Source organism: Daktulosphaira vitifoliae, unplaced genomic scaffold (assembly GCF_025091365.1).
Source record: "Daktulosphaira vitifoliae isolate Bord-2020 unplaced genomic scaffold, ASM2509136v1 Scaffold_1, whole genome shotgun sequence".
In the NCBI taxonomy this organism is placed as follows: Eukaryota; Metazoa; Arthropoda; class Insecta; order Hemiptera; family Phylloxeridae; genus Daktulosphaira; species Daktulosphaira vitifoliae.
This window is the reverse complement of record NW_026099572.1, coordinates 32,440,443-32,458,625: the sequence shown is the minus strand read 5'-3', so window position 1 is coordinate 32,458,625 and position 18,183 is coordinate 32,440,443. Positions and strand designations below refer to the sequence as shown.

Here is an 18,183-nt window from a genome sequence, read left to right as displayed (position 1 = left end):
ATTAATCGTTGAAAAATCTAAAGTTATTCTTTTAATTTGAAATTTATAAATTTTAGTCATATTATTGTGTATTATTAAAAAAAAATTACTGCAGTTCGTTCTTTTATCGATGTTAAAGTTTAAAATTAAAAATAAATTATAACGTTTCATAATAAGCCTATCAATATGAATAATATTACAATAAATTCTGAATAAAATTATATCTTGGATTATTAAATTTCACCTTTTTTAGTTACCACATAAATTCAATTAAATAAGTTATTATTTAAAATGACATTGGAAAATAAAGTTAGATGAAAATGTTCAATTTTCAATATTTATAAATGATATTAGAAACACATTATTTCATGGAGAATTTTTTCTTAATTTAAATAATACCCTTTTCAATCTTGTCCTTCCAAATAAACTGCACTATATTTTCGTAGAAAAAAAATCAACAATTTCTAGAAAAAATGTCAGGAATTTAGGTATATATATCTAAAGTTCTAAAAGTTATGTTTTCATAAACTAACCATGAAAATATTCATTGCTATTTTATGTAGTTAGCCATTTTCCTAACGCATTTTAAATTACATGCATATCAATTTTGACATAATATGTCAATTATTCTTATAAGGGCTTATGTGTATTAAAAGTACATAGAAGCCTTTAAAATTTAACCTTGTTTTAATAACAATGAAATGACCCAATTTACTTTACTTCTTTATGTATGGTCATTTTTCGAAATAAAGATTGACCAACATTTTAATAACAACTAAATATTTCTATCAAGAACAATGACAATAATATTCTATGCTATAATAATATTTACTAGCGGTGAAATTTTGTTTTTGTTTATTGTTTGTTTCAATATTAAAGGTGGATGCTTAAAAATTACATAATGGTACTTGATGCGTATAAATATTTGAAATTTCCACGCCTAACTACAAGTATTTAACTAAATTTAACTTCCAATAATCAAAAAAATTTAATCAATGAAGAAATATATTTTGTATTTTATATTCATATAAAGTATACACGGTACTTCTATGTGTATACTGTTTTCGATAATCGACCTTGACATGCAAACAACAACTAGAACGCAGTCGTAGTCGTTAGGTTTTCATCAAGTTTCAATAGACTTTAACATATAATTATATTATGTAAGAATTGTAAAATTTTGTTTTGTTTATTCAATAATTTTATTTAGCTTCGTGTGTTTTTGCGTAGTAATGATTGTGTAGATCTGAAAAGCAGTAAGAATAATCTAAATATAATTTTGTTTTTCTAGCATGCTAATTGCGTGAGGAATTATGCCGAAGACCACGTGAACCGGAGACAAGCGGCCGGAAAGTCTAATATTAGCGGCATTGCTACCATAGTTCTTCAGTTACCAGCCGTTAGATACCTACCCGGAGCCAAACCCGGCACGTTCTTTGCCAGAGACAATGTTTCAAATTTTATTACATGGTGTAGAAACGGATTAGGTGTTTTTGAATGTTTACTATTTGAAACTGATGACTTGATCATGCGCAAAAACGAAAAACATGTAATACTCTGTTTGTTAGAGGTGAATATAGTTAAAAACTCATTTGGAATTTTTATAGTCGACTGTATAAATGGACATCATCTAAAGTTCCAATACTATTATTAAATTAAACATCATCTAAAGTTCCAATACTATTATTAAATTAAACATCATCTAAAGTTCCAATACTATTATTAAATTAAACATCATATACATCATGTTAGGTGGCCAGGCGAGGTGCTAGAGTTGGTGTGCCAGCCCCAATGTTAGTCCAAATGGAGAGACAAATAGACCGGGAGATTGCAGCTGATAAGAAGTATGCTCAATTTTCACAGGGTACTGATTTTAATGACGAAGATGATACAGATTTAAGTGACGGAGAAGACCTAACTGAATATGGTCCATTACCTCAAATTGTCACAAATGATCTAAAGAGCTTAGATGAAATGGTAAGTTGTATTAAAATACAATTATTATATAAATCAATAATTACTATACCTTTGAATNTATATAATTAAATAATTACTATACCTTTGTATTAAAGTGCTGAAATGGTATTTAATTTATTTTACAAATTAAAAATTGGTTTTGATTACAATTCGTTAACATTAGAAGTAGTTATTCGTTTCTGTATTAAACAACAATTTAAAAATTTATATAAATATCAATATATACAAAAATAAACGTATTTATTTTTATGTACTATTTAGTATGTGTATGATTAGTGGTAGTTATATTTCTAACCTTAATTTCAGTTGTACTGGTGATGCAGTGTTCATTGATGTAGGAGTTCAAATATAGTTGATATTCGTGCGTATTTATTCGCTGTTCTCTCAAACATAGTTTGTTGATATTTCCATTTAATTCATCATGAAAAATCTTTTTGTTACTTGTTAGTTTTTATTTAGAGAGAAAACGAAAAACAAAAGTGTTCATTTTTTAATACATAGATATCATTACGTATTTCATTTCTTTTTTAAAACATAACCAACCAATTATTTTATCTTCTTATCACTTTGTTAGGCATGACAACATTTTTCCAGCGCCGCCACCACATAACGCGAATGCAAAAGTCCCACACGATGTTGCCGCATATTATACAATAATACGAGTAATCATACAATAATAGTACATTTACAACATTTCATCTAAACTGTACCATTACAGTGCATTGTGTTGATTTTAATAGTTTAACAAAGATTTATACAAAACTAGAAAAACTACTATTAAACTTCTTCTGTTCATAGTTTTTAGTTTGAAATTCGTTGTTTTTGCTAGTTTTTTTTTTTCAAAAATGATTTGCTCATAATGTCATTAAAATTTTTCTTGAAGTTACTCGTATAGTTACAAATTTGTTTAAATTACTTGAAGTTAGTGGTTTGTTTACTTTATAAGATACTTAACTAGTATCATGTTTAAAAGAAAATGAATAAAAATCAAGATTAAGATTAAATTATACGATATTTTGGTATGTTATGTAAAATAACATTTTAGAAGTTCATATTTTGTAATTTCACTGAATTTTTATTTAATTTCACCTATTGTTTTTAAATAGCCACCGGTTTTAGGAAATTTCACTGTGTTGTATTTACTGTTTTCCAGGTATCTAGTTTAGGTCACCTTTAAATTCGAAAGCCGTAGAGAAATTAAAAAAAAATTAAGTTATGAAATGTTATTATGAGTATCATTAATAAAATAGTCAATGTAATATTCACTATATTTATTTCAATTTACTTAATCTTGATTGTGTCCAAAGGCACGTAAAACTCAGCTTACTTATTGTATTATTTTATTTATTTGCAAGATTTTCTGATTTCGTTGATTAAATTACTGATGATTTAAATAAAAAAGAGTAACGAGCGTGATGAAAGTACAGTTTGTAAACATAATAAACTAGTTAAATGACTAGTATAGTACACGGCTACTTTTATAAATATAAGTTTATTCATTTTGTAGTTAACTTTTTATCATTAAAATTTTTTTATTTTTTGAAATATTTCCAGTACACCATAATAAACGATGACTGTCAATGATTCGTTGAAAAAAAACTTTGTAGTGACTGAACTCGCTGTTGAATTTCAAAGAATGGAAATGTCGGCATCTTCATTACTTTTGCTTAATGTAAAAATTGTGAATATTTCTACATGCTATTCCAAACGTTTTATTACTTCATACAAATAAAGTCTATGTGGTTTAATGAAACCTCAATACAAAATGTTACACATGGATTTATTGACGGGAGAATAATTTTCATTTTTTAACAACATTGTAGTTTCATAAATTAATTTTATGTAAATTTTCTGCGTAATACACATTTTGTTAGCGGATGCTATTCTGTATTTTGGAATGTGTTTTTTGTGCGCTGCTTGACATTATTTTTATTTTTTCTCTTTTTCATTACCGGTGTGATGCTCGAATAAGTATTTCAGTTTTTTCTCTACTGCCGCGGTTCGTGTGAACGGCCTTGATTGTTATTGGACGAAAAAAAATCATCGTGACATTGCGAATTAACGAAAACAAAGCGTTAGGTTTACTTCGAAGTTGCCGACCTTACAAACACCACGTCGGCGTCCGACCTGAGGTGTTACTTGTGTTTAAATGCCGCCTATCGAATATACTTAACACATTCGTGTATATATTTATAAGAATAATACATATCTACCCGTAATTAAAAAAGTCGGTACAATGACACCAGAGAAAGAAGTAGACTGTTCGCTATTGTAGTAATTAAAATAACATAGATCAAAATGTACAATTTAATTCGAGAGAGTTAAATAACTATCGAATGCGTTGTTCATTGTAGCAAACGTCGAGATAAAAAGAATACTTTAAATTATATTTTGAATTATATTTTGAATTCCGCTGTGAAGGCATAAAGTCAGAATATCTCAAGAAAACAAAAACAATATGTGTAGTGTATTCACAGATTTCAATTTTTTAGTTTTAATGGTTGTGTTTAATCATCGAAAATTGCCACTAACAATCTAAATAGATGTCATTAACTTAAACTGAATTAATGTATTTTTGTCAGACAAACATGACAGCTTGAATAACTGTTTGGGATGTTTAGTTACTTGTTACATACTAGTGGCATGTATAGATGTTATATCGAAGAATTCGATAACACGTTATTGAAATATATGATTGTTGGTGAAATTTTTTGCATATTGGTATTTTTCGATTGCCTAAAGTTTACTTGCTAAAANTGGTATTTTTCGAATGCCTAAAGTTTACTCGCTAAAATACCATTCCGGAAACACAATACGTGACGACCCATTAGTTTGTAACGTTAATATGTACTTTCTAATGTCAGCGAATCATTCATCGCGAGTTAATTCGCTGTAAACTCGTATTCATAAGAGCCGTCGCATACAAATAGAATTGATGCGTACGGTGGCCGTGCCTGAAGTATATATGATAAAATCGTACCACTTGATTAGTTTTGAACTATTGCTTTTTAACTGGATTTAACCGTTCGCCGTTTAATATCAATATACTGAATTACTATGCTATTCGTTAATAATTATTTATGAGAATATTTTATTATTATTTTTAATGGCGGACGACAAACGCTACAGCGCAAACTCAATTTTGTAGTGTTATTATGATGTGATACGTTGACGTATTGTTTACTTTGTTAAGGTACGAGATTTGGTGGAAAGGTGCAAGTGCCCAACTCAATTTCCAATGATTAGGGTGTCCGAGGGAAAATACCGGATCGGTGACACTAAAGTTTTGATATTCGTCAGGGTGAGTTCGCACCATTTTACAGTACGAGCATAGATTAAGTGTACTTACTCGTTTTTAATGGAATACGTTATTGAGATATTCAAATCGAGTATTTACACATAATCCTTGTGGTTATTAGATTATGTCAAGTTTAATTTGGTATTAATTTATGCGCATCATGCGTTTTGTATGGCCATTGTAGATCCTCAGAAGCCACGTTATGGTCAGAGTGGGTGGCGGATGGGACACGCTGTCTCATTACTTGGATAAACACGATCCATGCCGATGCAAAACTGGTAAGCTTTTTGCTCCTATAGATTGAAACCACCAGGAAAATACTGTTTTTATTGTCTACTATGGTGTAAATGACTACTATAAATTATTGATATTATTACTATTAATGTTTTTTTGCACAAAAACTGGGTTTATTTATTTTCAATTTTATTTTACCGGTCATGATAGCAGTAAATAAAAAAATAAATCTGTAGAAAGTGTAGTAAATATAAAATAAAAGTGCATCATTTGTTGTATATTTTACAAAGTTGATAATAAAAATAATATTAACAGTGTAGGATAGTTATTGGGACAATTATTGCGTTAAATTGGCACGTTGTGCCAACATTGTTCACCAGTGTGTAGCATACAGAGTGTATTGACTTAATAGCCATACCTCCTACATAGTTTGATATGTTTTTACGCTTTTCATTGCTTGTATGTAGCTTATTATTATTATTTTTTTGTTTTTCTTTTGGCATACAACGTTTTCATTTAAACAGCACATCGAGCACCTGTGTCCGCAAAACTGACTGGAATCAAAAGCGGCGGGCCCACGTTGGAATTGTCGCATGCTCAAGTCCACTACGACAGGTCGGTATTTATGGCAAACTTATAGTATTTCACTAATAAAGTTTATACTGATTTATTTNTTTATGGCAAACTTATAGTATTTCGCTAATAAAGTTTATACTGATTTATTTTATGTAATGAGTTTAGCGTATGTGAAGTAGAATATATTGCATGACTTATCTTTTAGTGGCAAAGTAAAATAGAAAATAACGATAGTGTATTTAATATACAGAATGAGAGTAAAGTATTATTAATGTGACCGTAAAACGGTTTCAGTACTTCGATTGGCCCATAAATCGTGTGGAAAATACGCGTTCCCAACTGTAAATGTTTGCGGGTGACTTTCATGTTGTTTATGAGACTACATTAAAATCCAAACTGGACATTATTAAATAAAATAAAAAGATCAAGACTAAAAATAAACGTTGTGCATGATTAAATTAAGTAAATAATCAAATTTTTGCTGTTCAGCTTGTTTGAGGTTAAGCATATCAGAGAAGTTCTTAGAGGTTATTTTAAAATTAATGATGACTTTAACGACCGTGAGAAATCGAAATAAAATACTTAAAATTTTTTTATAAAATATATAAGCAAATAAATTATGAATGTCGTCTATAGATCACCGCCACGAACACGTAGGTCGTCAACGTCAAGCACCGGCAGCAGCGGAAATGGTCACCCTGGCGGTCTAAGTTTGACTACTGGAGGTTTGAATACGGCCAAACGTGCTAGTCGCCACCGAAGCAGATCGCCATCTCCACGCGTTACCACTAGATTGAGCGCACCTTTAGAAACGGGCAGGCGAAGCAGAAGTCCAACCCCACGAAACATCGAACGTTTAACTGTTCAACCGCAGAATGGTAATAGATCAAGGTCTATAACGCCCAGCCGTCAAAAATTCTATAGAGCAGTATCGCCAACTGACCATTTACTAGTGCCCAGTGCCTCTGAAGTTAACAGAAGTCGTTCATCATCTTTCAGCCGAAGGGGCGTGGACGACACGCCAACGGCAAAAATATCAGACAATTTTACATCAGAATTGTCAAAAGAATTTCAAGACCGTTTGTCAAGAGAACCTATCGTCGAGTTATTCGAACCCAAGAAAAAATACTCCTTGGACGCTATAGACGATGGAAAAACCATTGATACAACGTCCACGTGCAGGGTTTCGGATAATTTCAGAGGGACTGAACACTATCATGTTCTTAATCCAACACCTGTAATGGCCATCGAAAGAAGACATTCGACAGTTAAAGAAGAAGAGTGCACTATAGACACCACACCAGTATATCGAGTGTCAGACAGTTTAAGAGTTCGAAAGAAATCGCATTCGAGTACTAAAGATGCTAAGAAATCCGAACCAGTAGGTACCGACAGTGGTTCTGAAGTATCAGACGAAGGTTACCGAAGTTTGGGAGTTGTAACCACCCCACCCGCTAATCAAAATTCAAATGTTGCGCCAAAATTTAACGGTAAGCGCCAAAGTTCAGTAAATTAATACATGTGTACAAAAGGTTTCATTGATCCCCATTTAAACTTTCTCGAACTCATGTAATATTTGAACACAAATGTGATAAATTTACTCAAGTTTTTAGCATTAAGCAATTTGAAACAATTAACATTTATATTGCGAAATTTACTTGCTTGTTTTCTGTTTAACAATTAAAAGTGAAAACTCCCTTGTCCGGTTTCCACTAACTCGTTTACTTCGCATCGTTAACGAGGAAGTTGTGGTTCTATGGTGTTCCATGCAGTAAAATATAATTAATACTTTTTGTTGGTGTGCGGTGTGCAGATTAGTGGAAACTCGCGTTTAAAGCTCAAATGTAAATTAAAACTTTTATTAATACTTTAGGGTATGTTGCTATCGTTTTTACTAAGCTATGTGTTACGGTTGGGTGTTAATATATATTAAATTGACACTAATCTTTCAGCTGCGAATTCAATATTTATTATATTACCGGCAAATATTTGAGATTGCTGTCGGTGTGCTTGTATTGTAACAGTTATTCACGGATAAGACCACCGCAAAGACTTGATTATGTATAATAATTAATTTTACAATGTATTACTACACAGTCGACGACCCACACGTGCATGATAGATAGCCAACAGCAGTTTGCTACGATTGGTATTCTCGTTTTGAAAATAGGTACATTTATGTACGCCGATCCATCGAACTCGTTAAAATAGAATATCGTGTAACATTAAGTACATTTAGAACAAATAATTAAATTAATTGCTTTGGATGCTCGTGTGTCACTTGCATGCTTGTTTGAACTTCAATTATTAATTAGTAAAAATGTACAAATGGATCACAGGTAAGAAAATCAAATGAACTGTGCGTAGGAAAAGAGTGGTAGAACATTGTACTATTGGTACAATACTTTAGAATTATTTACACATTTGTTTGAAAAATATTAAATAATTTCAAAGTTTTGAGTAAATTTAAGTGGCAAATTAACAAAAAGTTGGCTTAGTGATACTTAAAGTCGCTGGGTTTTATTCGATAATTTTTTTGTTAAATATTTTTCTGTTAGAGGTAAAAATGTCGTAAAGACTTCCTAAATTATTTGACGAAAATATCTCATACTGTTTTTGTGGGTTAATGATAAAAAATACTTTTGCCGCGACTTAAGCTCTAGTCAATTTGTGTTTTTCTTAAGAATGATTTAATAGGTAGTTTCATAATTTAACGGATTAAAATCAATATTGTGTTTTTTAAAGACCGTGAAATTACGTTGGCGGTGTGCAGTTTTTGATTTTGTGTCTTGACCAACCTTCTGTCCTAGTGAATTAAACTCAAACGCCTTCTCACGAGCACTAGCAGTGTCGAAATCTTAGTGGCACAACGTGTTTTTAGTTGTTCGGCTTATACATCACCTCAACGAGCTCCATAGGATAGGATAGTGTTGTTTATCTCGAGTTCTATATTTTTCTATTACGACGCACAAACGGACCATGAGAGTTATGACGCCCACACTAGACACGACGAACCAAAACCTGCACGTATGAGTGCTTTACAAGTGTTGCCCGGTGATTTGGGTCTCATTTTTATTTTATTTTTTAACAACTCTGCAACTGTCAACAGAGTAGTATGCCCACACTAAGTTTCAATTGGATCGAACATCTCGAGCAGGTGATCGTAAACGCAGAGGACTCCATGCAAATTATTTGCAGACCGAACTACCCGAAAAGAGGTTTTAAATAGCAACTGATGGTTTTTTTACTCGACACAAACTCTCCGCTTTAGTAGCATTTAAGGCTTTGAGCGTTGACGTTTTTCGTAAATTTATAATCCAGTATTTATTATTATTTTCAAATAAAATAATTTTTTAACGCAGCCCTCAGCAATGTTGTTTGATTTTTTACGATGCATATTTCTTTAAAAATCCGATTTTATTATTTGTTACGTACAACTTTATTGATCAAGTTGTAAAGTCGAAATCAAGTTATGCGTTTTCGCCTCGTCGGTCAAATTTATGTCATATTAGTTATTTCGCGCAGTACAAAATTTATTCAGCTCCTACTTTTGACGTTCGCCATAAATTATGTATTTATAATGAATATCGTATAGCGCCCGTATAATTTATCATAGATCGTGTCCAATACATTGCACTTACTTATTTACATATATATTGTTGAGAAATTCAGCCCTGTGCCTAAACAATACTGTGAATTTCGCACAATCCACCAACCGTAATGGTAATTTATTAATTTTACATGCATTGTATGCACTTGTGGTGTAAAGTTATCGAACATGGTCCTGCGTAAGAGCTTTCTAATAACCTTTAATGATTTTTATGATTCATAGGTGAAACTTGTGGCGTGATAGTTATTTAGCAACACTTTTAATAAAAATAATATTGGAAGGAAAACTTGAAATGTGAGACTAATTTTTTTTATCGTTACCCACTGCGTTTGACATGTCTGGCAATTCACTGTAACGTGCTTTTATTAATACTCGACGTTTATTAGTCCATTAATCGTAAGTGTCTTTATCGTACAGACTTGAACGTTTAATATGACTATCACAGTTATAAAAACCAACACATTAAATCATTATTAAGTAGAAACTGTGCAGTATTTACAACTTATCTTTTAAAACAATAGTATTTCATAAAAATAAAAGAGAGAGAGAAACAGTAAAAATTAAATTATTTATCGAGTGAAAAAACATGATGAGTATTTTTCAAAACAAGTCATTGGATTAATTAAAAAGGACAGAATAAATTAGGGAGACATTCCAAAGTGTGCCATTGCCGTTTTTCAAATTGTTAAATAAACAATTTTTTTCCAGAAAATGTATACTTAAATTTAATTTATATTAAAAAATTTACATTATATGCAAATTTCATGTTAAATTTAAATTTATATTACGTAATATAATATTCAATATTCAAACAAGTATTTCAACGAATTTAAAACAAGAATAGAACAATATCTTTTTAATTGTTGGTGACGGTATGCATTAAAATTTTGCCTCTTGATTATAAAACGAAATCAACAGAAGACTCTCTTTATAAGTTTCGCGGGGTAAACCATTTACTGTTAATGAAGCTGAGAGAATAGGTTGCTCACTTGAAATCTATTTTTTCTTGTTTATAAATATGAAAATATAGAAACGAAACACATAGGGGAAAAAAAGTTGTTGGGAGTAATTGTAATCTCAGAGTACGTGTTTGGCAAACTTTTCACTATATGGCGAAGAGGGTTAGGGTGTCAGTTCCGAATAAAAGGGGACAAAATCAAAGGAAAAATAGTAGTAACCTTTGATCTCGAGCATTTCCCACTGTTTTTGATAAATGTTACACCATATATCAACGGGAGTCTTCAACAGTGTAACCTAGATCTTAAATAAACACCACGAAAATATCCGCAGTGATATTTCCTTTTTGTTATTATCTCTATTATGAGTGTTTGTACAAAGAAGACCTTCTCAAGTTTGCTCGTGGAATTGGTAGCAAACGTCACTTAAAACACTGAATTAACCAGCGATGTAATATACCGGTGCTTAGTGCCTTGTAAAACNACACTGAATTAACCAGCGATATAATATACCGCTGCTTAGTGCCTTGTAAAACCACTCGACGCCCATAAAAATAAATTATTGATAGCAAATATAAAAAAAACATTAGGTGTTTTAAGTCTAACGCATTGATTTACGATTACACCTGAGTCACACCTATGCGGTCATTATTCCTATGCCGTAACCGCGGGCGGTGTCCACTGTCAGGTTTTTCACGATTTAACACGACACAATTATATGTACTTTGCGTACACGTTAAAACTTAATGTCGTTATGTATTTGCAGGCACACCTCCGCCGGTTACACGGGTCACCCGGCCGCCACGCAGTCGTTCGGCTGGTGGCAAAGAGACGCCCAGCCCTCAACAGTCACCGTTCCGTCGGAACCGCTCTACCAATCAATCGTCCAGACAACCAAGAGTATCGTCGGTGGTGAGCCGCTCGACAACGCCTACGCCTCAAATGAGCCGCAGGTCGCCGTCCATGGACGGACGTCCAACACCGGTGACGACTGTGGCCGCTCTCGGCAGGAACAACACTTGGAACGCTACCGGTGGTCGACACTGGACAGGCAAACAGCGGTCGCAAATTACGGCCGACACTTTCTGTCAGCAAGTGGCCGACATTATCAGTCAATACGCCGCACTGTCGCCCAGTCCGAGGAAAGATTCGAAGCCGGACTCGGCAATGGTGACCAGGATCCCGGCACCCGTCCAAAGATCTTAAGACGTTATATTGTGGTGATCATCTTTTTTACCAGTATTGCCTCATCTTTATACGAAATTCTCCTTTTCTACCTTTATATTTCCTTATTTCTAATTTTCGGTTTTCCCCACTCCACACATCTCCTCGAAAACAAGTTATTTGTTATGTTTACCAACAAATTATAATCTAGCGAGTCAAATTTAGTCGCTAATATATATTTTTTGTTATTATAAATAAATTATTGTAGTTGTTATTATGTACAGGGTTTAATCGTAGAGGTAAAATTATTATATACATGTGTATTTAAATTATTAACGCTAACTGTACAACGTGATTGTATTTTATAAAATGTTATGTTGTTTTTTGTGTCGGAGGATTTGTAATCGACAGAAACAACGACTTTTTGTGCAAACGGATGGTGCTAAAAAAATGGCCTTAACGTGTTAAGTTTATATCGGCGACTGCTTTACGATTTCATTCGTGTAGACATGACGTGCGCGTGTTATTAAGAATATATAATGTAATAATATTATAATTGTGTATATTTTTTAAATTACTGATTTTAATCTTTGTAATAATAATTATATTTATAAACGGCGTTCGCCGATGGTTGTTACGAGTAAAGTCGAAAAGCAATTCTTCTGTAATATTAATTATTAGTCATTGAACTACTATTAAAATTGTATAACCATATATGATATAATAATACTAATACTATGTGCTCCTTTCCATTATTTTGAAAAAAATCATTAGATTTTACCAACCTCGTCGTTGTATTGTTATGATAACGAAGTCAATAATAAAATAAACACGAAAAATATGTTTATAATAATATTGTAATATTTTTTTATTTTCACGTTGTATTAAAACTTCAGTGAATTTCTCTGGACGTCTCAACTACACTTGATCTGTACATATAACTCGTTCGCTCCTTAACGGGCGACTACCATTTTTGGTAGACTACATAGTTCTTCGCGGTTGTTGGTTACATCCGATTTAGTAATGTAATCATTCTGTTTTACGTGTAATTCAGTTGTAAATGATAATTTTAGATGTTTCTAGTTTTCAAAACTGTATTTTATTAAAAGCGTAGTCCATTACGGCGCTATTCTTTTTTTACCAAAAAAACAAATGAAGTGTATATCTGCAACGTACTGATGGCATCATTGCTGCTAAATGCGTTAGTGATGTTTTAGCATAAATTTTCCACNGCTAAATGCGTTAATGATGTTTTAGCATAAATTTTCCACTCCAAAAAAACGTCTCTACGACTAATTAGGGTGTTGAATACATTTTTATACGAAAATGGCGCGACGAGGTCTCGCGATGCCTTCGGCTGGACGTCGTGCACAACACAAGTGTACTATGTTTTTTAGGAATCTGTAAACAACATTATGGTACGCTCATAAACTGTGCACTGTCACTTTTGTGTCATTTTTCCTGAGGTTAATTTTATTTCGACGGCCGTAATCATTTACACCTTTAAAACGTGTTCATGTACGATAAAATTATAATTAGTTACTGTTGACCATCGCACAATGAATTTCCTAGGAGACATCGCGTATCAGGTACGGTATTTATTTGTTTAGTTATGAAAAACGAGTTATTTGCATCTATGTGTTGTTTGTTTATTGTTTATGGTTGCGCGAAACGTCAAAGATAATTACTTTGTTAATTGTTTTTCAGCATGTTGAACTGGAATCAATTTTTTTTAGCCTTACCGTATAAATCAAGTGACTCGTTCAAATCGGATGGAAAGAAAACAATAAATATTATCAATTATTGTGTCTATTTAATGACATTTCGTTTGATTATCAGATTATTAACTGTCGGACATCCAACAGTGAGAGAACTGACGTTTGTTTATCATTGTACTCAGATGATTACAACTGCCAAAGCTAAATTGCCGACTTTGACAATTAATAATAAAGATAAACACGAGCATTTTGTTGAATGATTAACCATTTGGATTTCATATTAAGTTCTTCTTTTGACTGCAAACGTTCCTGCGCAGTTGGTTCTTTTTATAACACTTCCGTAGTTACATAGGAAAACAAACGGAAACGCGCGAGGCCGTTGAACTGATATCAAAGAACGTTTAAATATTTTTTAGCCTTTTAGATATTTTATCTAAATATATAGATTTTAATGGCATGCTTCGTAAAGGGTTTTTGTTGATTTTATTACATCTTTGACTAGTCCTTCGATAATCGAAGACTCCATACTGTTGCGCGAGTGTAAAAAACGTCAATTTTTTGTGGGGGTTTGCGTAAGATCGGAAAAAAATTGTAAATCGATAAGAGCGTGAACAGTTTAATGTAATGTAGAGTGTACCGCCGACATTGTGGGACCTTGTTGTACCATATCCGGTCACATGGATGTTTTTAACATAATCAAACCGATATGGGCACAATCCGTACAACACATGTGTCTAATAGACGTTATTATTACAATTATACGTAGTGCGCACAAAGACTACACGTCGAAAGAAACGTTTATATGCTGATGATATGTGCAACCGGAGNATATGTGCTGATGATATGTGCAACCGGAGAGAGGTAAAAAATTGCATCATTATAACGAATGATGAAACGAAGTATACACTAATCGTTTTGTAATATTCAATAAGTCTTGAATTAAGATTGCTCATTTTTAAATAATAGATAATAACATATTACCTATAAAACACACATACGAATACTCTGATTGCTGTTTTTACTGCTTTACGGGCAGCGGCAATGTTGCGCGTGGGAAGTTCTTTGTCGGGAGCGTTACCATAAGAATTAACAGCAAATAAATACAATGTTGAAATAATAGTTGTAAAATAACTTTTGCCAAACATATCACATAGATGTTTCGTGAAAAATGTTCCTCTATCAAAATTGAAAAGCTATCAGGGCAATAGGTCATAGTGGTCCAAAAGAAATATAAGTGCTTGATAAGCTCTTGGCGATGTCATTTAAGATTGAGTACCATCAATAAAATGTTCGTTTTTTAGTTGTTATAAATTTACAGTGTTCTTATAGAAGCGTTTTTGTAAGTGTAGTATGGGAAACCAAAATTACTTCTAGCAAAATGAAGTACACATAAAATATGTAGTAAAAAACTTAGTGTCGTTGTGACCGTGATCGAAGAGGTCAAATTGTTATTATTGACTAGCCTTCATATTTATTTTATGTTGTGGAAACTGTGAACTATAGATGCAGTAGGCAAATAAAAAGAAACTGGAGACATACTTTTTGTCATTTAATATTACAGGACATAAATTATCCCATATTGTTGCTTGTCATTATGGTTTATTTATCGAAGTCTAGAATAATACTAAAGTTGATGACTAATTATTTTTATACTCCATTGCTTGTATAATAAAATATTTTGACGGATAAAATAGTTTTTTTTATTTAAACGCGAGAAACTGATATCGATGAACATTAGTTTTCAAAAAATTAATTAATCTATCCGTAAATTGTAGTTGTATTAATAACTTAAAATTGGTGTTAAATTAGTTTTAAAATTATTGGAATGAATTGAGTATTTATAAAAGATTACACACATCTATTTAATTATGGTAATTGTTTTTTTCTCTCTGGGTAGGAGATAGGAATACTTCTACGGCGCCTCAGCCAGTGGTAAGAAGTCACTAATGCGGTTGCATCAGGTCGACAGCCGGTGTAAAATTTTGTCAGAAAATATGAGGAGTCCTGACAGAACTCAGGCGGATTGTCCCGTCTCGGATGTACACGGGGACAACTGATGAGAGGAGTACGGCTGATGTGTGCGTAGATGATGTGGTAGATCGTGTCAAATGGAAGTTTAGGTTGAGGTTGGTCGACCCCAAGTAGTTGGGATAAAGGCGAGGAAAAAGAAAGAAGGTTAATGTGTTTTCAAAGCGATCTATTTAATGTTGTTTTCATTGATTTGCAGCAAAACTATTTTCGATAACGTGATTTTACTCCTCAAATTTGTAGAAATATAATTTCGCTAATTTTCCGTTGGTCACACTGTTAATAATTTAAATTTACGTTGCTATCGTTCAAATCTCATAAATTAATTGTTACCGCCATTTTACTATTATAACCACTTTATATATTACTATTATATAACCCAGTGTAATTAAATTTTATGTTTGTGATTTAAATACTACCATATAATTTTCATTTACATGAAAAATTAATATCATCGTAAGACGATAATGGGAACGAAATTCAATTTGTTTGACGCAAAGATAACGTTTTTAGTTTTATTTATTTTATTATTTGGAACAATAAATATATTTTACTACTTAAATAGTTATTGATAACGAATTGAGATAAAATAGGTTTAAAAATATACAAATTTCAATTTAATCTAACTGCGTGTTAGTCAACACAAACACTGAACGCTTTGAAAATATTTATGTCTTATAAAAAGCTATTTCCGGGTTCACGATTGTCTTTGTCATGATAAATACAATCTAAAAATGATACGTTAAACAAATAAGACAAGTTAAAACGTTGATGCTTTGGTATAAATGAAATTAGAGTTTAATATGACAGATGACAATCAAAAGTTTTGATGTATTTTAGGCTAGTCTTTTCGCAGGTACAATATTGTTGTTGGAAATTTTTTGTTAATACAGCGAAACGCTGTGTATTTTTTAACTAATATTGTCTCCATAAAGTGACATAAAATTATGCTAAAAGCTCGGTCGTAACTTTAGTGGATATCCAACAAGTTGTTATTTATTAACTTTATTACCTCTAAGGAAGTCTTTAGTCATTATATTTAGATTTTAAATGTAAACCCTTTCCAACAGTGTCCTAAATCAATTGAATCTTAATATTCTCTGTTTATCAGTTATTTCCGATTCCTCAAAATGTTTATTAATTTTATATTGAAATATTCATCAAAGTTTGAGCTGATGGTAACAGCGAAGCTTGCGCATTTCCATCAAACTGTCTACACGTGTAAATTTTTCCCCGAGTTTGAGGGTAGAGAATAAATTTAGGCAGCGGTCGAAGAGAGAAAGATGTGCGTTGTTAGTAAATTATTATAAACTTAACTTATACCCTATTTGCGTGTGCTCAATAGTTACTTAAAAATCGTTTTTACTTATACTTGTTTTCCTTTCTTTGAAGAATATTTCATTTTAGATGACAATATTTGAAAATATGCATCAGTAAATAATCATTAAAAATATGTTCGTTATTTACTAATGGCGTATTTGAAAAAATACATCGAATCAGTTTCAATCAGTTTCTAGTAAATCGAAATCATTATAAAATTTATTTAGAATACCTAACTTACTGTTTAGTGTTTGTATTATTAAATTATTTGAAGTTTATTCAAAATGTAAATTTATTTAAGATAGTTTTAAATGTTCTAAATTTAATGTAAAATTGTGTTCTATGCTATTCTAAGGGTTGTTCTTTATATAAATCAATTACATAACAATATATGTGTATATTTTATATATTTTTCAGTAAATAGATCCCTTTGAATATGATTAAAAAATTGATATCTTATTTAAATTAAAAAACAAATTATGTTCCATAATTTAATTTTATTATTGTCTGGTAACATAATTATCTGATAGTATTTGCTTGAAGTACAAATGATAATATTAACGGTTTTCTGGCTCAAAAGGCGTACATAATTCGGTCTATTGAAGATGACCCTTCAAGTTGTCTAATGTTCATTTTGTAGAAATGTTATAATGATTAAACATAAAGCTCAACAATCGCTATTTAAATTAATTGATAGGTTACTGTATAACTCTATAGATAAACATGTTTGACGGCTACACCTCGTAACCGAATGTCAACATTTATTTTAATTGAATTAGTTGCTTTTTCAAGAAAATTATGTGGTATTTCACGTTTTCAATAAAACAAAATACGAGTGTTGGAATTTTTAATTGTTTTATTCGTTATTAGTAAACAATTAAACTCTCAGAATGAAAAAAATATTGAAAATACACTATTTTTAAGATAAATAATTCATTAAAGTTTCTTCCGTGTTTAAAAATATTTATAAGATGTCGATTCGAATTACTAATTTTTAATTGAATATTTCATCTTTTAATCCGACAAAGTATTTTTGTATGAATTTTTAATTTACCAGTCATCATATAAATTATTTTTTTGATTTCAAAGTATTATAAACAGTTTTATTTCCCTGGAGTTTTAACAACAATGCAGACTAATCTTCTTTAAAAGATATATTATAAAATAATCAGTGAACATCATCAAAATATATTCAAATAATACTGAGGGTGTTTTTACACTTTGTAAACAATGTCATGTTTGCTTTTATTGAGGAAATAAGATTGAGCAAATTGTATAAGATCGTCGTCAGTGTTTGTTTGTGCGTCATTTTAAATTCAGTGA

General features: G+C 31.5%; 1 protein-coding gene across 2 annotated transcripts in view; it reads left to right on the top strand.

Moving 5' to 3' along the window:
* Positions 1-12,641, top strand: part of LOC126895740 (GAS2-like protein pickled eggs) — a 43,211-nt gene extending 30,570 nt beyond the window's left edge. For both annotated transcript variants that reach the window (XM_050667928.1, XM_050667927.1), the window contains exons 3-9: positions 1,271-1,549; positions 1,732-1,956; positions 5,150-5,257; positions 5,439-5,532; positions 6,013-6,103; positions 6,701-7,554; positions 11,397-12,641. In XM_050667928.1, the coding sequence (XP_050523885.1) occupies positions 1,271-1,549; positions 1,732-1,956; positions 5,150-5,257; positions 5,439-5,532; positions 6,013-6,103; positions 6,701-7,554; positions 11,397-11,836 (2,091 nt within the window). In that variant the 3' untranslated portion in view covers positions 11,837-12,641. The remainder of the gene's footprint in view (positions 1-1,270; positions 1,550-1,731; positions 1,957-5,149; positions 5,258-5,438; positions 5,533-6,012; positions 6,104-6,700; positions 7,555-11,396) is intronic.
* Positions 12,642-18,183: the final 5,542 nt, after the last annotated feature.